The 23,458-nt window shown below is 50.6% G+C and overlaps 3 protein-coding genes across 3 annotated transcripts; 2 read left to right on the forward strand and 1 right to left on the reverse strand.

Annotated features, from left to right (window-relative positions):
- Positions 1-17,557: 17,557 nt before the first annotated feature.
- V2A60_009790 (uncharacterized protein) lies at positions 17,558-18,076 on the forward strand (the record flags this gene model as incomplete). The annotated part of the gene is made up of 2 exons (XM_083261054.1): positions 17,558-17,779; positions 17,849-18,076. The coding sequence occupies 2 exons, from the start codon at positions 17,558-17,560 to the stop codon at positions 18,074-18,076; spliced, it is 450 nt and encodes a 149-aa protein (XP_083117180.1).
- Positions 18,077-18,607: 531 nt separating this feature from the next.
- On the reverse strand, positions 18,608-19,509 carry V2A60_009791 (mediator complex, subunit Med18; the record flags this gene model as incomplete). Its single annotated transcript, XM_083261055.1, has 2 exons — positions 18,608-19,010; positions 19,067-19,509. 2 exons carry the CDS (start codon positions 19,507-19,509, stop codon positions 18,608-18,610), a joined length of 846 nt encoding a protein of 281 aa, XP_083117181.1.
- A 369-nt stretch (positions 19,510-19,878) lies between these two features.
- V2A60_009792 (polynucleotide kinase 3 phosphatase-domain-containing protein) lies at positions 19,879-21,358 on the forward strand (the record flags this gene model as incomplete). The annotated part of the gene is made up of 3 exons (XM_083261056.1): positions 19,879-19,969; positions 20,023-20,982; positions 21,048-21,358. The coding sequence occupies 3 exons, from the start codon at positions 19,879-19,881 to the stop codon at positions 21,356-21,358; spliced, it is 1,362 nt and encodes a 453-aa protein (XP_083117182.1).
- Between the last annotated feature and the right edge of the window lie 2,100 nt (positions 21,359-23,458).

Below are 23,458 nucleotides of genomic sequence, written 5' to 3' on the forward strand. Positions count from 1 at the left end.
GTCAGAGAGGCAGAGAGAAACAAGAGGCAACTCGATACCCAAGGCGGCGCTACCTGGGTCGAGGCGACCGACCAGTCACCCGCAGAGTAACTTGTCGACTCAGATGCTCCCAACACGCAACAGACATCTGCCGCCCAGTGCTGCAAGTAGGCAGGCAGATGCGCAGACGGCCAGATGGTCAGATACCAAGCAATAAAAGAGAAGAAGAAACAAAAAAAGTACCTCACCAGCCCAAGAACCCAAGTGATACAGATTACGGAGTATGGAGTAGAGGCAAGCGAGTAAGAAGGAGGCCTAACCCGGCTACTTGGCCTCGATGGCCGCGCAGGTACCCAGTAGAAACAGACCTACGTACTGCCCAACACCTCACTGGTGACCGGGCGCAAAAAAAAAAAAAGCCCAGACATCGGAGGCTCGCCAAGCTGCCCTTTCTCCCACTTGCCAGTATCTACGGATTACTTACGGATACTGAGTGGTTATCTAGTTAGTCACTGGCAAGGGCATGCCTGGTGGGTTCTTCTGCTGCTGCGCTGGTGCCTCGTCCCCAGGTTGGGCTGTTTCGGACCAGGCTTGTTCGTCGCTGGCCTTGTCTAGCCCTGTAACCCAGGCCAGGTAGCCAGGTTCAGTCGGGCCTGTGCAGATTGACTGGGGTCTTTTTTTTTTCCAAAAAAAGGAAGAGCGAAAAAATGTAGTTGAAAAAAAAATGATGACGATAATGATGACGATGCAGAGTAATGACAAGCACGGATAATCAACCGCCGAGGAGTAAGTAAACCCATATGTATGCTCATCGGAAGAGCTCGAACCTCGAGCCCCCAACCAGATGAATGGCTTTGCAAAGCAAGGACCTCCTCCCCCCCCTCCCCCAAAAAATAGCACGCGCTGTTAATCCAATTCCCATCTTCGTCTCCAATTGTTTCTCTTCTTCCTCCTACTGACAAGAGCAACACATGACCGACCATGGCCAGCGACTTCTTACCAGCAAGCATCAAGTCCGCGCAACACCACAACATCCCCCCCCCCCCGGCCCCGGCTCTTGTCTTGGAAAGTCCCCGCCCCATCCATCCATCGCCGGGCCATGGCGGACGTGTCTCTGCGTGTATGGACCGGCTACCTACTAATAAAGGGCCACGAAGGGGTAGATAAATGGTTGATGCATGATATGGGGTGTGGTTCCGTCTTTTTTATGCCGCCTCTCTGTGGCATAACAGCTCTCCTTCTCTCTCTCTCTCTCTCTCTCTCTCCGCCACTGACAGGGCGCCCAGTTCGAGCGGCTCTCTTCGTTATCAGTATAAGCTCCTCGGGTATCACATCTCCTGCACCTCTCCCGTCCCCTGCTGCATCCAACAACACCCGTGACCGATGAGCTCTCGCTTCAGCCCGCTTTCTTGTGTCGTGCCGATTCAATCCCTTTTTTTCCCTTTGCCTATGCAGCTCTCCAGCCCGTCAATGTACCCCCCCTCCCCTTGCTTCCCTACAGTATCTTTTTGATCCTTTTACTTTGGAAAAAAAAACCCCGCCTGTACTGAGTAGTTGTGATGCACTCGGCACTAATGAAAAGCGACTAAAGAATTTTGACTTTCTTTCTTTTCCTACACAGTGACGCCAGCGGCGGCGGCAAGCTATTGTGCGCGCCACGTGTCAGGGCGCGGCGTCTGATGGCGGCGGCGCCCCGGCGGTCACGGCGTCGGCGACGGAGCTCGGCGCCGCTATGAAAGATTTGACCGTGAGTAATCGAAATAAAGTTGGCGACCATGCCCTCACATACACACTACTTACACACACACTACATACCCCTCGTAGCCTAACGAATTTAATAAGAAGGAGGGGGAGGGGGCTAGCGTACCTGGAAGCTTCGACGGAAATGGGCAGCAAAAGAAAAAGAAAAAAAAACAGATCCCCCCAAGCCCCCAAAGCCACATACACACACTGATCACCGCCACCACTACCGCGGCTGACCTGCTTGCCTGCCTGTCTCTATCCTTGGCCTTCTTCAATGGCCCGCAGCTGCGGCCATCCTCTCTGGAGGCGCGGCTTCCAACCGTCCGGCTCTGCCTGACCCCGGTCCCCCGGGCCTCGTCTTTCTTTCAATCTCTCCACAGCCTACCCACCGCCTATTAAGCCGTTGCAGCCCAACAAGGAAAGCGGGGTGGGGAGGCGGGACAGCAAAGCAGAAGAAGAAGAGGATGAAGAAGGAAGGAATGAAGAATTGGATGCCGAAAGAAGCAAAGATAACGCAAAGGGTATATTCCTGTGCTGTAACCACTTTGGGGAGGGAGAAGAAAAAAAAAGGTCAAGAATGAAGACCAAGTAGAATGAAGAGTCTGCAGTCCCCATCCTTCGGGTCACGACGTCCCAGTTTCCGGCTACCACGCTACTACCAGTAAGCGACACCTCTCTCTCTCTCTTTCCGGTTTTTTCTTCTTTCTAGAGTCCTTCTCGCTCTGGCAGAGAGAGAGAAGGAGAGAGAAGAGGAAGAGAGGGTCATCGTCATGCGCCGATTCGCCAACACCAAGGCATGCGCCGCGGCTGTTGTCTCGCTTGTCCTGCGGTTTCTTATGTTCCTATAACAAAAAATCGAGACAAAAATGATGGTAAAAAAAAGTAGACTCGTCAATATGCCATGCAACCTTTGCCCAGGCGGTCACATTGTAGCAAAAAGCTTACCTTGACCATCCTCACTCCCCCTCTCCAAACGGTGATGGAAAGAGGCAGCCCGCATCAGAGACAAACTATCATGCCCCGTCCCTCCCGCCCGCCCGCCCATCTTCGTCCGACGATTTGCTACCACACCAGACGTGGATATCCGTTCTTCTTCTCTGGCTGGCCAGGCTGACCGGCTGACCAGGGGAAATGGCAAGGGAGGAGGGGGGTCACAATGCAGGACTTTTTGTTGTTCGTACCCAACCCGCTTCATCAATCTAGGTAACTACTTTAGTTGTTCGCGCTCCCGTCCTCGATACGGTGTGCATTGCGGGAACGACTGGGGCGGAAGGGGGGGGGTCTCAAGGGTCCAGACACGTATGCCGTGGTCGTGGAACGAGAAGCATCACTCCCTTATTAACACGCACCAACCACTTTTCTGGGGGGGAGAGGGCTTGTTGTTGTAGTAGTGAATGAATGGGCTGCTTGTATGCGAGGCTGGGGGGCCAGGGCGGGCGGGGGCGGAGGGATAATCAGTCAGTCTGTGGTTGGAAAAAGGTCTGGAAAGTCGTCCAGCCAACTTCATCGTCCCTCTGCCCACCGCCCTCGCTCGACGCGCGCGCGCGCCTTCTGGGGGTTGGGCAGCCAGCATCACGACAGGCAACAAAGGCGACACGAGGGAGGGAGGAGAAGAGGAAAAGGGGGGGCCATCGCAGACAAGCGGTGACCGATTTCTTTTTTTTTCTATTTTCCTTTTTTTTTCAATGGCCAGCGTTTTGTGAATTCCTTTCATCTTATTTCATTTTCAATCTATTCCTTTTTTTTAAAAAAAAAAATTGAATTTCAGCTACAGTAGGACCCTTACTTGGAGTTGGTTTGTTGTAAGCCCGTTGCAATGTCGTGTCTTGTGACGTGACTTTGAACTCTCCAAAAGCGGTCCCTGCCAGCGAAGCAGCAGACGAGAAAAAGAAAGGAAAGAAAAGAAGGAAAGAAGAGAAAAATGTTGGGCAACCTGTCTGCACGCCAACTGGCGGTAATCTCAGAGAGAGACAAGCCAGAGCGCGGAAGAAGTAGGAAGATGAATATTAAACGTGCCTTGTTGGGGGAGGAGAGCCTCAAGAAGGACCCTTTGCAGATTGCCATACCGGTAATGGGAGTAAAAGTTTCCAATTCGGAATCGCTCCTACTTCCTTACAGTAGAGAAGAAGATGAAGGACTAAACGGGCTATCCTATCTGCACATAAGAACTCAGTTGCTAGCTAGCTACGTGGGATAGACCGTTTTTGCTGCTACTCCCATTTTGCCCCTAGATCAAGCACTACAAATGCCACGCAAGCAATCGGTTTTCTTTATTTCTTTTTTCTCTTAAACGCTGGCTATCTTGTTGGTCTTAAAAAAAGGCTAGACTTTTTTTCTGTTCTTTATATCTAAGGCGACCAGCACGGCTAACACACAGACGCCCGAAAGCCGAGCCAGCGCATCTAGATCAAACCACGAGGGGAAAGAAGGGGGGGAGGGGCGGCGGCCGGGGGGATCGTGTATAAGATGTCAAGCCAATTCGAAACGTCCGAGCGCGCGGCAAGAGTACGTTGAGTAGTTGGTTGGTTTAGTTTCCAGAGGACCAAAAAAAAAAAGAGGCGAGAACACGGGGCAAGGTTTTTGATGGGAGGGGACGTGGTGCAAAACGGCGGCCTGAGCGCGATGAGTGAGCGCAACGCGGCAAGCCAGTCAGCCAAAGACTTGTTTAGCAACTTGGTGTAGTGGCCGACTAGTAGGGTTGTTAGTTGGCCTGGGATGGCCGAAAGCCTAGAGAGTGGTTGAACAGAGAGAGATAGAGAGGGAGGGACAGATCGACACTCTTCAAGTATACGCTGCAGACCGAGCCAACGCATTATACTTGGTTGCTAGTTTGTCAGTAGGTAGACGACACACAAAGAGACAGTTACTTCTTACAAGGAGGGCCTGGACCACGGAAAGGCTGCAAGGGCAAGCTTGTGTCAATTGAACTCGGCCCGCGCCTCTTTGTGCTGTGGTTAACAAAGTACAGCACAGCATTAACGTAGTGACACCCCCTCAAAAAATATTGCCTTTCCAGCAACAATGTGTTGTTTTTTTTTTCTTCCTTCTTCCCTTTGTGCGTCTGCTGTGTCTTACCTGGCTACCAAGGCAACAACTCATAGAGTTGCTGGTGGCGTTATCTAGAAAGATGTGGACGGCAGCGTACTCTGTAAAATCGTGTACAGAGCTTCTACTCTTTTTTTTTTTTCAGTGCACTTTTCGTGCACTTGTATTTTGTTTCTATACCTTTTAGAGCAAGTTTTCTTTTCTTTTAAAATGAAAAAAAAAAATCAAAATCTCTTCTTTAACGAATCCGCCGCCCTTCCTCTTTCGTCCACAACAGGCATCACCACTTACAAAAGCCACCGAAACAACAAAGCCCACCAGCAGAAAAAAAACGCGCCCGCTGTCATCATATTATCCCACACTGGAGAGAGGGCGTAAGCTCACTGGGCAAAAAGAAAAAAAGCCACTGAAAACAGTTTTTACCAAAACGGAAAGCTTGCCTGAAAAAAAGGCCGCCCCCCCCCCTCACCCCACTAGCTAGAGAGGAAGCTGCCAGAAATCCGCTACAGCCAGTCAGATATTAGTAAAAAAGAAAAAAGTCTAATGCGTTATTTTGTGACCTTTTTTTTCCTTTTCATGTGCTGATAAAACGGACGAGGCTTGTCGAATAGAGTTACCCAAGCTAGGTGGGAGAGACGTTCATCTTATTGGTTGTTAATTACAGCTTCCAATAACTCTCTACAGCTTCCCCCCTCCTACCAAACGCTAAGAAAAGCTTAAGCTATTTCTTTTTCTTTTTCTTTTTCTGGAAAATATGACACTGTAAATTCCGAGCATAATAAAGCACCAGCAATCGAACCACATTGGTTCACCACATCACCACCATTACCGCGGGGAGGAGGGCCGGGCCAATGTCCATTTCTGCTTGGACGAGGCGCTGGGTACCTGGCCCGAAGATGTTTGCGGCTGCGACAAAAAAAAAAAAAAAGTTGCGCAAGTCTGCCTGGCTGGCTCCCTCCCCTTCATAAAACTTCCAAAAGATGAAAGCCCTCCCTCTGCGAAAGGCAGGGGGTCCTCCTTCCCTTCCTCCCTCTCCATCGCCCATGATTCATGATCCGGGAGCGGGAGATGCATCATGTCATGTCATGTCATGTCATAACGGTCAACGTTGACGGGAAAAAGCCTGAGCGTCCTAGGATCTTTGGAGTGTTGCTTTCGTTTCATGATGTTTCCAAATTGAAGGAGACTGGCAAAACAAAAACGAATGCACCGAAAAAAGAGTCATGTACCATGCAAAGTCATCTTGGGTGATTGCGTAGTTTCCAGTTTCCCCAAACCACAGACCTCTCTCTCTCTCTCTCTCTCTCTCTGGTTTTACTTTGGTGTTCAAACCCCCGATACATCTGCGGCCGCCCACAAGTCCAAAAAAAAATCCCCCAACGGTGACATACTTCCCAATCGAGCCTTGCAGAGCTCAGTGCCAAGCTTCATGCGCATAGATTTCCCCGCGGGCCCTAGAGCAAAGAGAGGCATTAACGTAATTGAAGTATATGTTTATTGATTTTTTTTTTTATTTTTTTTTTCACGCGCCGTAGATGACGAAAACTTGGGTTTCCAGCATTTGCCGTCCCCTCCACAAGCCTTCTTCGTCTACAAGGCATGTTGCGGCCGTCAACATGTAGACTTGTTCTATTAGTACGGATTACGGATAATTTGTCCTATATTTTATCATTAGCGAGCGGGAGGGGGGGGTCGCAATGAGTGGTACATGCCTTGAGTCATGCAACAGCCTGTATAGAGCACGACTTACTTGCAACATGTGCGAGCAAGCTTGCGGGCGTTCTAGACGCCATGTTCTTTCTTTTCGTCATGTTATTGTGCAATCATTTTTTTTTTCAACCAGTAACAATACAAGCAAAAGCTACCCATGACAATGCATACTCAACGGGCGAATCCAACGTTACGAAATGTGGCGGCGCGGCTCCAAAAAAAAAAAAAAAAAAAAAAAAAAACTCTTGTTCTTATTGCTTACTTGTCCTGGACAGTTGTGGCTTTATCGTCGGACGAGGCTATCACAATAGTCTCTCTCTGTGTCTGTCTCTCTCTCTCTCTCCAAAAACGAGACACAATCCTTCCATCAAATCACACCATTTGTGGAAAGGTCAAACTTCCTGTACAAAAAGAGGGTTCAATCAACGGTTCTCTCTTCGCCCCCCTCCTCCCTTATCCCCGCTACAAAGTTCGGTTTGATTTCTGACGCCATCCCAGATCCAATCCGACAGCAGTTGGAGCGGGGAAGATTTTGCGTTTTTGTTTTTGCCCTCCACGATCCCGTGCATAGCCCATCGTATGGTTCTTCACAGCCCACCTCCATCCCCCCTCCCCCCAAAAAGGTGCGAACCTGCATAGGAGAGAAAGACCGAAGGAAGGGGGGGGGTCAAACAGCCCAGATTTACGAGCAGTCGTTCAACATCTGCATCAATAATCGAATCTTGCTGCTTTGTCTGGTCTCGCATCGCCTACGCCACTCGTCAATCGCTCACAGCCGCAAGGGACGGGCATACGTGCTTATCAATGCAGGTTACCGCATACGGGAGAAAAAAAGAGGCAGCCTTGATAATGTAACCAAAAGGTGCCCCACGACCTTGCCAGCTCGCTCGGCTCGGCTCCAGCTCCGATATTATTATTTTGTTTGATTTTCAATTTGATTCACTCGTCTTTTGGCCGTTTCTTTTTTTTTTCCCTATCCTAGCAGTGGGCTTGCGGGCGCTGGAAAAATCGTAGCGGTCCATCTATTCGAATTCTTACCAAATGGAATATTCAAAAGGAAAAGAAAAGAAGAGCCCGTTCCCGCAGCCCACAACCGGGGTGTTCCGGCAGGCTTTGCAACGTGGACGGCCTTGTGGCTGCATATGACATTGTTCTTTGCTATAATTGACTTGAATAGTGACATTGTACCAGTACAAAAGGCGCATGAAAGCACCCACCGCGGGACAGAGAGGGGGAGGGGGGGGAGGGGGACAGAGCATATACGATGCCAATTACTGCATATAACAGTTCATGTCTACAAGCACGTAATACGCGGGGTTTCAATATAGTGGTTGCCACCCATCTCTCATGCGCTGAAAGATAAACACACACGCAACATCAAATTGATCGATGTAGGATAAGCAGCCTACGTTCCCTGCAGATGAAGAGGGAGGACTGGATTTATTATCGTTATTTTCTTCCTTTACCCCCCTTGTGCTTGCGACTCTGCCTCGTGGTGACCTTGTCGAACTGGCGTAACGGCGGTGCAAGCCAGCTGCCTCATTCGGCGCAGCGCAGTGCCGGCCGAGCAGATGCCAAAAGGAACCGGAAAAAAAAAAGCGAGGTAAGCCAAACTAATCCGTACTGGTGAGCTAAGTCAACTAACTAGCTGGTTCGGTGGACATACCAGTATGGATTCTTTTCCCTTGCTAGGCTAAGAAACGAGTCTCGGAGCGCCCGTCGAGAAACCAGACCGGAGGTGCAGTTCTCAGTCTAAAATCTGTTTTTCTTTGCAATTTTTCAAGTTTTGTTCTATTTTTCTCTTGCTCCGAAACTATTTGAAATCCACAATGTTCACGGCAAGGCACTATATCTTTGGGCCAAAAAAAAAAAAGCACTCGCCCCATTGTTCGTTGCATCTTGGCCCATCGATGCAGGGTTGCAGCGGCAAGACAAGAGGCCCCCCCCCCCCCCGGCGACACGTTTCAGGCCGCCTCGCTGGGCCTCCAATGCGCAATCCGTCAACCAAGTACCCAGTCTGTGTGTGCGTGCCCTTGTTGGCCTTGCTTAGCCCTCCCTCTCAACGTGCCGGCACATCGCGAGGCGACAGGGCCTAGCTTTGTTGACAGGTCATATGCCAGTCCATCTGCCAATCCCCACCAGTACCGCAGTGACGGGTCGCTACCAGCATGGAGCTTTGTCCGGAGACGTCGGAAGAGGATTTGAAGCGGGTTTTGTTTTGCTTTGGTCGGGAAAGCAAAGAGAAGGAAAAAAGAAAAAGACCCTTGAGGTCGCTGCAGATGAGGGCAAGGTTGTGTCTCCAGGTGAGCAAGGAAGATTGGTGAAGGGAAGAGCTTTACCAAGAGCTGTCGTTCAATGGATGATTTGGTTAGTGTAGGCATGCGGGCAAGCTCGGCATGAAGGGGGAGCTTTCCTGCCTTTGCTGCGAAATGCTTTTTTTCTCTCGGCTTCATTTTGTGGTTGAGAGTCTGGACCTGGCCTGTGATATTGCATATACATGTAAGCCACGGGCAGTTCTTGACGGGCGATGGCATCTCATAGATTGCAAAGCAGCTGCAAGCTGCACGTCTACTGCACCAAGGAGCCGCGTGCCTGCGCCATCTACGTGTAATTAGTTGGAACACTTGAGCGTTTTCACATGTTTGAGAGCTCTCTGGCTTCAGCTGCCGCCAATACAAGGCGTCTTTCCGAGAGTGCACCGCAGCGCCCTTCCCATCCGCCGTCGGGTTTCTTTCTTTATCGAGGCGTCCGCGGGCAAGGGAAGGGGGGTAGGTGATAATAGGAGAGACAAGAAAAAGGCGTTCCGTCAGAGTCCAGCTCATTTCTTCCACATATTCTGCCGTCTTTTCTGGCGGCTGAAGGCATACTTTCAGTTCCATTCACGACCCAGACCCAACGAAAAGTCCGGCCCTAGACGGGCACGCACAAATACACATATAACTAATTGACTTCTGGAGAAGAGGGGGGGGGGGATAATGGCTGGCGACATACAGTAATCCGCTGCCCCCCTCCCCCTCTAGGGCTTTCCATTACTACTTACCGAGCAGGAGCCCAGAAGCTCACAGAAGCTCTCGTTTCTTGTCCTTCTCCACCATCTCAAGCCGGAGAAGGGTAGGTAATACTAAGTACAAGCTTGGAAGAAAGCATGCACGCCATCCCAGCTCCGGCGGGCGGCGGCGCGGCGGACGGCAGCGCGGCGGCGGTGGCGGAGTGTTGCGCCACGGCCGCCACTCACGGGTACCTGAGCAAAAGGGAAAAGAAAAAAGAAAGAGATTGGGTAAGCCTACTTGGGCTTTTATTTTTTGGCTCTCCTTCAAGTCTTGGCCGCCGTTTTCATCGCAGTGGTGTGTGTGTGTGTGTGTGTTAAAAGCAGGCTGGCAGGTACCTTGCATTAGCTGGAGGCGCGGCTTGCCGTGATGTTGATGATTTTGGAGGGCCGAGAATCGCTGCGATTAGTCAAGTTGGATGAATGAGATGGGTGGATGGGCCGGAAGTGCTGCCAGAACGGGAAGTGCGAAGCAGTCAACCCCGATGCAGAGCTAATTGGGTTTCGTTTGTGGCTTGTCATGTTATTATTCATTTTCTTTTTTTTTTCCCGTCATCGATTGCACTATCGGGCTTACAACAGGCTGATGCCGAGCCGTAGTTCTCACCGAGGGGAGGGGGGGACGGGCTGCTCGCCTTGCCTCCGTCCCTTCCGTTTTCGTCCCAATGACGCGACGCGCTGTACCAGTTTGGTTCGGATCAGTGTACCGGCATTGGGACGATTGAGAAATGGCCTACTTACTGATAGTTGGATGTGAGGGAATTGATGCCCCCTCCCGCCTCCCGGTTGCACAGCCAGAAGCCTTGGAGGGTGCAAAGAATTTTTTTTGTGAGATTTTCGCACATGTTATTTTGGACATATTTTCAATCCTCATCCACTGTTGCAGATCCCGGGTGGGCTCTTGATGGAGCGAGCGCTCTTTGTGGCAGCGACTCACATGTCACTTCGTCATTGACTTGACCTGTTTTTTTTTGCTTTTTTTTTCTCTTCTTTCTATCAACGGGAAAATACAAGACTGGAAACAACCAAGAGGTACATGAATGGAATCCATTAAAAGAAAAGGCCGTCTTACCAACACACGCTAGGGGAATGGGCCGCTCCCGTGCCCTACCAACCCGGACAGATGTTGAAAGTTTCTTTTTTGGCCCGGCTGCTGCTTGTGCGGCGGCCGGAATCTCCATATGCTTCCGTGTCAACGGGGGACGCTGCCTGCCTGCCCGCCCAGGAAACAACGGCCGGTGGTGGGATTTACCCGGCCTCTGGGCCAAGAACTCTCTTTTTTTTTATTAAGCTCCTACCTACCAGTTACTGACTTCTCTTCTCACTCCATCTCTCTCCATCCAAGTACTTGAATGGGGAAACAAATGGGAATCAGAGCCCCAAAAACTCCACCACAAAAAAAAAGGTCATCACAAACCTTCTAGACCGCGGTCGGTGGAACCAGTCCAACAAACCACTAGCAGAGTCGGACAGTGGATAATGTACCCTTTCGCCGACGGGCACAGTAGTCGTGTACTCGGCTTCCGGGAGCCAGCTGTTACGGTATTGTTAACTGGTTACAGCGCATCTCCGTAGGCTTACCCTGTGGCACCCCCCCGGCGGCAGGGGCACTTATCCAAATGGCACCAGCGGATTGGCTGTGCGAACAGCAAAAGAGTCACACAAGTCCCTCCGTTGTTCGCACCTCTCTCTCTTCTCTTCTCCGTGGTTACTTGTCCTTGTCCTGTTCTCACACAAGTTCCGGTCCCCCGTGGTGCGTCCTCAGGCATTCATCATCACCCTTGGTCATTGGGCTGAGAGATCCGAACTGCCTGATTGGGGTGACTACTGACTTGGTTGTGTCCTCTGAGAAAATCTGCCGAGACACCGTAACCACTACCTGGTTGATCCTGCGCAAATGCCAATTTTGTGTGCCCTACCTTGCTGATAACAAGGGAAACTATGCAGCTTCGAAACCACGTATAGGATAAAGGAAAGGAAAAAAGAACTCGGCGAGGGACACTTTGCTCGAAGCAAAATAAGGATGCGGGTGAAGAAGAAGAAAAATTGATGAAACAAGCCGTAGAGGTTGATCGGTTATGGGCAACTGCCGAGAAACCTGCTACATATCAAACAAAGTACACGCTTCCCGAGGCGACGCGAACAAGCGAGCGACGGGCCAAGGTATCCCTCCCTCCCAATCCATATACATGTCGCGCTGCACAAGGGCCCGTGTTAGTTGATCTTTTTGTATCACGAACAAGACGCGAATCCTTGACCTTTTCCGGCAACATTAGGCCTTTTCCCTCCCAAGCGTGTAGCTAATTATAATCTTTCTTCCTTTTTTTTTTTGTCTCTTCAATAGATCGGCTCTGGATGCTCTGAAAGCTTTACGGGTTGGCTTTTTTTTTTTTGCCGGCGGCATTGTCACATTTGTCTCGGACGCCTGTGGCCGTCCCGTCCAACTACTGCTGCTGCTGCTGCTGCTGCTGCTGCGCGAGGCACACACACATATGCTCTTCCCTCCGTGTCAACTTTGCGCCCAACCGTGTGCTGCCATCAGGCTGGGCTATTGCTTGCACCTTCGTGTAGTGTGATTCGTGTGGGTGGTGCTGCTGAGCAAACAAAGGTCGTACAATACCAGCCTTGCACTGAGACCGGCATGGCCAGTGATGTTGTGCGGCGGTGACTTATCAAAGTACTCGGATCATGTAGATTGATACCTCCGTCTTTGCTTGCCGCCATGGACGTAGTCGCGTTGACCATGATATAAGCGTTGTCGTCCTGCAAAACAGCCTTTTCTCATCTCGAAGGGAAGTTTTCCAAGTGTTTACTCGGTAACCGTTTTATCCGCCTCGAAATTGTTCTTCCTCTCTCGCTCTCTCGCTCTCGCTCTCGTTTCAGGCCGTGCAGGTTGTAGCACAATCTCGTCTCGGGACCGGCGCTGCAAGGTTGCCTCCGCATATACCTTCCGCCTCTCCAAACAGCCTCACACCGTGCTTCCGAGACACGTGGGTTGAGTCACTCACCCCAGAAGTGACATTCGGATCCCGTTCTTCGAGTCCTGCCTCCCTGGTCATACGTTGCTTCAACATGCCAGCTGACGTGGCGAGCATTCAGGCAATGTCGTGCCAGACGGCACGCGAGACCTACCCTGTAGCTGAGACAGTTGAGGTGCTGACAGACCGATCCAAACAGACTCGAATGTTGAGTGGTTGACCCGGCGGCCGAAAGCTGGTGGAATGTCGTCTGTTAAGAAGTGGATTGTAAAACAGTATCCGGAGCTTCTACAGACGGCGATTACTCTAGCTTTCCTGAAATGCCGAATTGCCTCCCTTGTAGATTGATAGTGGCAAGTGTTTCGGAACGAAGAGAGTCCGCCACCACGTATTTAAATGATGGCCCGACAGTAAGAGCCATACTCCAGCCCAGTAATCAATTTAAATCAAACATTCAACGACATCGTGGAATTGGTGATAACAGGAGCTTCTGATTGGCTCATGGCAGCCATCATGGTAACCATGACTGACGAATCTACGCCAAGATCCGCGAGCAAATTCATCGGTCTGGCCGAAGAACAAATCACAGACAGATGTGATCACATTGATTTCACACTGATTTATAGTCAGTGAAAGCGTTCGTCGCCCCGCGTAATGAGGCAGCTGCCCGTGCTCGAGTGCTCGGGCCAAGTGCCTGATGCTAGAATACGCCCGGTTGTTGAATGACAATAGACCAAAGGCGCAGCATGGCAATTACTAGCTTCCTCAAGTCAAGAGAAACCAATCAGCGCCATGTGTATATTTAAAATAACTTCCCAAGTTGTGATGAGGGAAAAAGTGACCCAACTGCTATACCTACCTGCCTCCGTCGCTGCAAACGAACACGACAGAATGTGCAAGAGACTGGAAAGCACAATTATATTTGCCTGTGGCTACTCGAGAATGACGCATTCCATTCTATTTTGCGAAAAGGCGGCAACAGACCGTGTCGTTTGCGACGGAGAGAGTTTCGTCTGCCAGACACTCGGCTCCTCGAGAGTGAGGCAGTGTTGTCCGGCATGCCACGATGAAGGCTACTACTCGCCAACTTGAAGAGATCAATCCATGACTGACGCCGAGGAATAACTTGTATTCGTACGTATGTTCCCAAACATGGCACTCAATAGAAGATGCGTAAAACGCGAGTTTTCTTTTCCCAGAGAGCATGCGGAAAACACTTGCGGGTTCTCACCGTTCCGGGTAAGTGTACACATTCTGACGGTTGAATAGCTGCGATGAATTGAGCGACTTACGTGCATAAGGAGCAATGAAGCGTTGGTTGGGATTGTACTTGACGTGACAGGATGCTGCGTCGCAACTTGAATGCGGAACAATGTCTGCGTAGCGTGCAACTCTGATGGTTGAACTCATTCGGGGATATCTGTTGGGCCAATTTTGGGTTACTTTCTTTTTTGGGGATCAATAATACTTGGATATAGTCTATCTCAGATGACTATACAAGAAGCTAAACTCGGCTGTGAACCATTCTCGTCTTGTCTTCGTCTTTGTCTTCCTCAATCTTCCCTCGCCCTCCTCTCTCGACATATACTTGTATCAAGTGCCTCAAATGGACTGAATATCAGCTGACGAGTAGGAGTTCTACTCATCGATGCTTATAGATTCTCAGAAAAGGCTGGCACATGTGGCTAATTGCCTGCCTATCGGTGGCTTGTTTAGGGCTCTGTGCGTGAGCATCAATGCGGGCTATTGTTGGTCTGCATGGTATTGTATAGGGGCCCATAGAAAGAAAATTGAAACTACATAGAAAATGAGAGTTCTTCAGCTGTTATGAAATTTGTGAGCAAAGATGCATGCTGTAAATCGCGAGCTAGACTGACGTGGAGGCCGCACTGGCGGCCTCCTCCCACCACGTGCTGAGCAGTCCACTGCTTTCAAGAGAAGGTGTCATGGTGTCATGTGCGGTCCGAAAAGCTAGCTTGACGTAAGGAATCTGTCAAGATGACTCATGAGATTATCACTTTCCGTATCTCCTACCATTCACCTCCCACGTCAGCTTCGGGTTCATTCTATTCACACGAAAGAGGCAGCCTGTTGGCTTGGATTTCGTTGGGGATCATAGCCATATTAGATTATATTGCCGCTTTTAATCTTGATACTTGCCCTTATTGCATACAAGTAGACGAAAACTGTTTACTTTGCCTCGTTCTCCTGCTGTGGACAGTGTAGATTTGATGGTACACGAGGTAAAGCAGAGTGCCGGGAAAGAAATGAAGATAGATACGATAGCATGCCTTGACCTATGCATCTCCTCAAAGATATGGTTTACATGCGTCGGCTTCAAAAGATAGTATCCAAGACCGTAATGTGAGCTTGCTGTGAGAATCGCTACAGTCACCTGCCATATTCACTGTTCACCGCATCACTCTGCAATGTGTATTCCAATGTGTATCAGCATGCTTGGAAAATCAAGCCAGCTGATCTGAGACATTGAAGGAAAACAGTGCAAGAGATTTCACCAACAAGGCCCGACGCCAACGTCCCCTTCTCTACCGGCGTGGGCGTGAAGAGAACGGGAAACTGGGCTCTTGCTACAAGCCCCTTCTTTAATCCTATTTCCTTTTCTTCTCTATCCAGATCATTTTTATCGTGTAAAGTATGATGAAACATAGCATTCACAATTTTAAACTGACTATCGATATCACGCACTTTTCATTGGTAGGTGGGTAGGATGGGGTCGCGAAGAGAGGGATCGACCAGCCAGGCCATCTCCCAAGCCCCTCTTGGCCTATGCCAAATTGTACGAGGCTGATTTTCTGAAAAAAATTCCTTGAAAGAGAACTAGAAAAAACATACAGTTAGAGTTCGGGCAAGCCTAGGCATGGTGCAGCGCCGTGCACCTGCAGATTGGATGAGTGGTTGTGTAGCCAAATGAGGGACAACACGGACTGCCTCAAGACAGGAGGCTCGCATTGACTAACGGCAACGAGCCTATTGAAAGGCCTTTACAAATACAGATAATAGACTTTTCTATGATTAAGTCGTATTGATTTCGAACCACTTGGTCAGAGCTTTTGTTAGTAATTCGGTGGTTTCCGCTGCGCGAGTGCAAACCCATGCGCAATCTGCTTTATTCGCTGTTGGACGGACTGGGCTAGGCCCATGTCGACTCTGCCTGAAACAAGGCACGACGTCATAGCAACACATGCTACGACAACCAAATGTCCCTGATCATGCTCTCAGAGAGCCATCTATTAGTCTCTGTGTCGCGGTGGTTGATAGGATAGCAAGAGAGATCAAGGTCTGGTTGTTGCTCTCAGAGACAAGTCATAATCATGAGTAGATTTCTAGTGTCAGCCTCGCCTCATTTCGCTGGGCAGATGTGCATGATTTCTATCAAACTAGAAGGACGTACTTGGAGAGATGATCAATAGGCCACGATAAAGACTAGGTCAGATATTTTACTCCCCATTCTCTGCCTCCGGTTACCACGACTCAAGAAGGCCAGATGATCATGGCAGATTAGCAGGGTATCGTTGGTCCGAAGCTGCAGTGCCTCTCAGGAGTAGCGAACATCAACCAGCACGGGTAAAAATATTTCAACGCGGCCTTGCGAGTGAGTAAGGGAAATTTGGGATGATCTTGGGGCGAAAGGGAAAGGATCTCTCCCCCACTCGTGAAACCGGCTGGTCGCCGTAGAGAGTTTGAATAACAGCAACATGGGCCAGCCCTACGCAGGGGCACGGAACTTGGGCACCCAACTAAGTAACTACCTAGTTTTAGTTGGAAGACGGAATGACGAGGCGACAGTGACATGGCGCGCTAATAAATCCTGGGGGTGGGTAGTCGCAGGCCAAGACCTCATTTGCACCCATGCGCTTTCCCCGTCGTGTGGGATGGAGGCGCCGATCCAACAAAGAAGTGAGAACCAAGCAAACACCAAGCTTCTCCCCCAGTCCCCCTGGACCTCGTCACTAAGTAGTTGCAAGTGGGCTGCTAGGGCATGCGTAGCAAGGAGGCCGGCAGTTGATGAATCACTGTTGTGAATGAGACGTGCCATAGAAGAACAAGACGACGAATAAGGCGGTCGGACGAGTAATGTGAACCGTGAATACGGCAAGTATACCAATCAATGTGAGGCGGAGGGTGAGCACTCTCTACGGATTACGGAGTACAGCGATGTCTTTACAACACCACTTTTGATACTTCGTAGCCTTGAGAAAAAATAACCGAGAAACAGGGGTTTAGATATGAAAATGTCTAGCAAAGGACATGGTAAGCCAAGGCGGTATTCCCGCTGGCAAGAGGGGGGAGGGTGGTGACGGTCACCCATTCCGGCCCAGGATCGACGTCATGTCAATTTCCCGGTTCAGACGATCAACGCCGTGTACCTGCAGCACCGCACGGATTGCATCCGTATTCTTCAGATGTTTGATATGCGGTGTGTGCGGAATATCAATGTCTGCAAGACCAAAAAAAAAGAAAAAACATTCTTCAAGAAAGTTTTGGTTGCAAGAAAATCGCCCGGAACCGCAATGTCCTTCAGGTGTGTTGGTCAGTTTGTGAAAACACTTTTCTCGGGCTACTCCAGTAAGAAAGTAAAAAGCCGTAGGCCCTGAGAGAGCCGGAAAACAAAAGGGAACGGAGCCCGAGCATAGTTCAGGGACCGCGCTGGGGCAAGGTTACATACAGGGAACTCTCGTTCGTGCGTGTTGGATGCTGATCTCACCAAATTAAAAGTGCTCTTCTCATGACACGGCGGAGGCTTGATTGGCGGCCACGCCGTCACATTGGCGAAACTACTGGCCCAAGATTGGGGGGATCATCTGGTAAATTTGCCTTGATGATTGAAGTGGGAATCTGATCAGAGAGGAGTAGTCGGACGAGATACAGATATAAGAAGAGAACCGGCACGTCTCTTCACATCACCCTCCATCCTCCATCATCAATACCCAGCCTCCGGTACTTCCTTTCTGTAACCCAGTCACTCTTTTTACTATCCTCTTACAGGACACCACACTCCTTTTTTCTCTTTTGCACAACCCAAGCAACCAAAAAGATGCGTTTCTCCGCCTCCGTCCTCGTCGCCCTGGTCGGCGCCGCCATTGCCGCTCCCACCGTTGTCCCAGCCGGCGGCGCTCTAGCCCCCGTCACCGGCCTCATCGGCAGCAACGACCTTGTCGGCGAGCTGACCGGCGTCGTCAGCCAGGTTGAGAACGGCCTCGGCGCCGACGACCTCGAGAAGAAGCTCGACGCCGTCCTCGGCTCCTCCCTCGCCAAGGTACGCACATCCGTTTCACACAGAGAGAGCCTTCCCGAGCCCACGGAAATTAACATGCACGATTCTCAGGTTGAGACTGCTCTCGGTCAGCCCCTCGCCGAGAGGCTCCTTGCCCTCGTCCAAGGCGGCCTCCCTCCGCAGGTCGTCCACGCCGTCGGTCAGGGCATCGCTCTCGTCGAGCAGGGGGTCGCCGTCCAGACTGTCGACGCCTACGTCAAGGGCATGACCAACGGTGCTGTCCCGTCTCTCGAGAGCGCCCTCGGCGTGTCCAACATCCAGAAAGTCCTGCAGATCTAAGCTGTACGCTTCATAGGCTGGGAAGAATTTGGTTTGCGCCGCGAATCGAATGACTGCCGCTTGCGAGGAGGAAGAAGAGCAAGCGGAAACATGACGGCCTGGTCAATCACGTATCTATAAAGCATATAATGTTTTTGTTGTTTTCTTCTCATGCAGGTCAGAGACCTTTCGGCGGCAGCCAACTGCTCACCATGGCACGGGACTACTTTTGCCGTTTCTTTTCTGGTCACTGGTATTATCAGATAAATTTTCTCCTTTTTGGACGAATGCAATAAATTTTCTCACGAATAAAATGCTCCCTGCTATGTGCATGATCAAAAGGAGGGCTCCGGTATAGCCAATGAGACCTAGAACAAGACGTTTATTAGGTGGCTATTCAATAGAGTAGCAAGTCCTGTAGAGATCAGTCGTCTACTATTATAAAGAGTTCCTGCATTGTTTCCATCGCAGTGATTTTTGTCCTCTACCTTTAATATTTGCTATAACCTCAGTATCGTCTCTGCGGTGCCAAAATCCGACCTGAAATAAACATTACATCTTCCCAATCGTGACTTTCTGTGGCAAAACTTGTACACCTTGCTGCCGCAGCGCTATCCGGGTATCGTACACCTTTCTATCAATAGCGCGAAAGTCAAACACCCCTTCCAGCTCGTTACGTAACGCCATGAGCGTGTCTTGCGCTTTTCTAATCTCGTCGGGTTTATTGTCCTGAAGCACATGCGTCCTGACTTGCATAATCCAGCGCCCTTGCATGTCCACAGGCGTGAGGCTGTCCCAAGCTGGCAGCTGCGAGGCCGGCGGGTATATTGCCCCTTGCCGCTGCTCAAAAGGTGTATACTCTTGAATAGGGTTGAATATGTATTGCTTGGTGAGCGAAAACTCAACGTCATCTCTGAAGAATCGATATGTCTCCTCTATCATTTCCCCTTTGAATCTGTACCATTGTTAGCGAACCAAGGTGCATTTATTTAGTGCAAGGCCCTGGCATACTGGTGCTGATTATCTCGTAATACCGAGGGCAGAGCACGTTGCTCCCAAAGCTCAACCATTTTACGCTGCGTTAGCAGTGGCTTGCCGTGAGGAGGGTCGGGAAAATCTGTCCATCGTAATATGCCCGGTGTCGCATCTAGCTCCATGGGCTTCGTCTCAAAGCCAAAGTCCCTATTCTTCAGAACTTCATACCGCGCTTGTATTATGAAGGCTTGGCGACTGAGGTTTTGGTGCAGCTCCCTCCAGAGTGGCGCGACGTTTTTGCGTATGGGTTTCTCGATTGAAGTCTGGTTCGAAAGGCCAGCCGGCCGTGGTGGGCCTTGGTAGTAAAGCACACGGACGACAGATTCCCACGGCTTCATGGAACAGAGTCCTTCGAGGATGGAGCATGCCGGCGTGAAATCGGCATCCTCCACAATGCTGGTCATGAAAACCTCATACATTGCGCCAGAGCTGTGCTGCACAACAACACAATCCTCACTTTAGCGACTAGTGTCACGGCTGTCGAGATCAAATTTTAATGTCAGTTTCTGATATATCGATTGAAATTGCCTGTAAGAAAGAAACTATGCCGTTTCCTTTGACTTTGATTCTTGGCTTGCATATGAAGGACCGTCAACGATGCGGTATCCGTCTCGGCAACCTCAGAGAAGCTGCACGTGATCTCGCGTGAACGTGCAACGCCCAGCGCGGTTCCCACTTGGATGTGTTGCTGGCAAAGTCAAATGCATGCTATCCGTCCGATAAATTTGTGATCAGTGGTCTTGAGAGCGCGTAATTTTTCTCCTGGCGCCCAAGTTCCTCGCTCACCAATGTCGTCGAAAGCCGGTGTCGAAAAGCGCAAAGCTACAGCACCCATATCACCACCACCGACGAAGCGGTCGGTCGCGAGCGGAACAACCAGTAGGAACGCGCTCCAACCACAACGGAACTTTGCTAATAACTGGATTCGATAGAGAGTGCTGTATCTAACTTCTTTACCCCAACCTCTCAAAAGCCGAAGGACCGGACCTCATGGTCCGAACGAAAGGACGACTCCAATAAGCCGGCGACGCTGCTCGTCGGCAGATATACACCTGAAACAGAGAGCAAGGAACCAAACAAACGGCGCAAAATCGCTGCTTTTGATTTGGACTCTACGTTAATCACTACAAGCTCTGGAAGAAAGCACTCGAAAGACGCTTCCGACTGGCGGTGGTGGGATAAACGAGTTCCAGGGAAATTGAAGGCGCTTTACGAGGACGGGTATCATGTGGCTATTTTGTCCAACCAAGGCGGCATAACCCTTCATATCGACCCAAAGCAAAAGCCACCGCAAAAATTCACCTCGAAGCGACTGGGTGAATTCAAAGAAAAAGTATCGGCGGTATTGCGATACCTCGACCTACCTATCACAATATATGCGGCGACAGCAAAGGATAACTTCAGGAAGCCGCGAAGGGGCATGTGGGATGAAATTCTCCATGATATGGGAGTGAAGGCCGAGGACATTGACTTGGAACACAGCATCTTTGTTGGAGATGCAGGTGGTCGCATCGCGGCTGTGTCCGATGGTGTGGCATACGTCAAAGACTTTAGTTGTTCGGACCGAAATTTAGCTCACAATATTGGCATTCCCTTTAAAACACCAGAGGAATACTTCCTGGAACAGGAGCCACGCAAGTGGGAGCGCGACCTAGACTTGGTCCACTACCCTCTCAGGAGTGAGAGTGACCCAAACACGCTTTTCGAGAAAAGAAACAAGAAGGACATTGTGATATTTTGTGGGCGACCTGGAGCTGGCAAGAGTACCTTCTACTGGAAGCAGTTGGAGCCGCTGGGCTACCAACGTGTGAACCAGGATACCCTCAAGACGAGGGAGAAATGCATTCAAGCAGCGAAAGAACTTCTCAGCGAGGGCCTCTCGGTAGCAGTGGGTGAGTATCCACCAAAACCATCGCCGCGGCCTCGATAGCTAGTAGCTACTAATGACTTGTCGCAGATAATACGAACGCCGACCCAAGTACGCGCAAAATTTGGATAGACCTAGCTAAATCATACAATGTGCCTATCCGCTGTGTATCATTTACGACACCAGCGGCAGTGTGCCGGCACAACGATGCCATGAGGTCGCTGAACAAGTCGTTAAATCCAGAAGACAGGGAGGTCCTACCAGAGATGGCATTTACCGGGTTCCAGAGCCGCTACAAGCCGCCGCAAGAGAGCGAGGGCTTTCAGGATATAACGGAGGTCGAGTTTAGGTTCCGGGGCACGAAGGAAGATTACGAGATCTGGGGACGATATTGGCTGTGAGGGGCTCGCTCCGCCCGTCAAGAGCCTCATTTGCATAAGAGCCTCCATGAATGAGACCATGCGACAGTGTTCACATATAGGCGGTCGATGCCGGTTTTGATTATTTGTGGTACTTTGACCCGTTTTCATTCGAGTGAATGCACTGCAGGTATGGCCTTCCGGACCTGTTGATATTCATTATGCGATTTTTGTAAGTGGAAAACACAGTAATAATGACAACACCTGCAGGGACATGACGCCCTCTACTCCGTACACCTGGCATCCACCACATAAACATCTTGCCCAACAGGCAGATGCGGAGTTGTACAGTGTTTGTGACCCCGTGGCTTGCTGACTTTGCTTTGCCGAGAGCCACATAACTGGCCATTCGATTATTGCAGCCCATGCGTTGTCCTCCAGGTGACAGGGGTTTCCCTGTCCTTGGGGCAGACGTGCAGAGTACGGGGCAAGTGGGTTACGACAGAAGAGGCCTTGGTCAACTTTGAAATATCAGTACGAGCAGATATCGAGCAGGTTCAACGCAATGATGCAGTGAGTAGCGGCGCGTTGGTCCTGCTTGCAATGTATTTCTTCAAACTCCCAAATCCCTTTTTTGTCCTACAAGTTCCAAACTCGATTGTTCATTTTTTCTAGGTTCTCTAATAACTCAGGTTGAGTGCCCCCCCACCCCTCAAAGCAAGCCTCTTTTTGCCTCTTTCTTGGCGGCGAGAGCGCCGAACTGTCTGCCCAGACTTACGCACCGAGAGGCGGTAGATGGCCCAGGCGGGCAAGGCTACGAGGCTTGCCTTGGCTGCTGGGCACTGTCGATGGAGGCTTGCGCCCATCTCTTGGAAATTTTCAGTACGCTGGAAAGATGTGCATCCCATGTGCGAGCTTGCTCTCAGCTCTACAGAGCCCGAAAATGAAGAGATGGAGATGTGTCTACTGATCTACTTACCCCGCGTTCTCGAAATACATCCCCTTGTGCGAGGCCGTTACAAAAAAAAAAAACTAAAAAAACTGGCGACGCCGAGAGGTAGCATTATGAAGGGTCTGGGGAAGAATGGCGGGGAGTCAACGTGGACTGCGACGCTGCTCCGGTTTGTTTTCTGGTTTTAGCCTGCCCCGGATTTTGCCAAGAAGCCGTTGGCTTTTCTCTTGCATGAATTTGCTTCGTCCGAGGTAGACATAACGTCGTATCCAGCCTTTTGGGGCCAGTCGAGAAGGGCCGACGCAATGATCAGCCACAGAAAGCTGGTGGGAGGAGGGAGGCCGCTGGGAAACCCATCAACAACGATTTACCGTGCATTGCGAATAAAGAAGCTTACATGGTACATGGTCCTATTTCACCCGCTGTGGCTGAACGCCTGGGTTAGGTAGCGCGGCAAAATCGTAGAATGAATGGTGAGGCTAGCTCATTTCAGTAGAAGAACTGGAGCTTTTCAATAGCCGAACACTCAGCTTCTCCGAGTTAAGGTTATGAGATGCGGCTTCGGCGTTTGCCCAATTCTGGGGAGACTCGCTCGCTGCATCACTCTCCATCAAATGTGGCGGAGACATTTCCGGACGGTGACCGACTCCATCTCGTCTGCGCGCGGTTCTGGGGCAAGTTGTTAAGCTGGCCACCCAGAGCATGTCCATTTTGCAAATGCTGCCCACTCCTCTGGTTAGCGTCGGCCATTGGAAAATGAGACTGCGCAACTTGCTCCGGTACGGGGGGTGGGCGTTTGAGCCCTGTCCACTGAAGTGATCCCCGAATTGCATTACGACTCATGCGCAGTTCCTCCCGCGACCTATGAATCCACCATCCCACATCCCCGCAGGGCAGGTCAATCCAGCCGGGGCGCGCGCGACGCAGAAGGGAAAACGCGCGCCGCTCCACTGGCCGCGGATTTGGACAAGATGCCCCCTGGAGTCACATTACCCGTCTGAAGAGCCGGGTAGCGAGGAGAAGCTGAGGGTGGTGTGGAAGCTTTTCTGCGTAACGGGCGAGGGCGAGACAAACCCTGCCGTCCATCAGATCAGATGATGGCAATGTACGGAGTACACTCAAGTACGCTCGCGACCACTGCATTCCTGGCTGACTTGCAGTCAATGGGATACAAGTCCAATTTTGGGATG

Source organism: Cordyceps javanica, chromosome 7 (genome assembly GCF_051103115.1).
Source record: "Cordyceps javanica chromosome 7, complete sequence".
NCBI classification, from domain to species: Eukaryota; Fungi; Ascomycota; class Sordariomycetes; order Hypocreales; family Cordycipitaceae; genus Cordyceps; species Cordyceps javanica.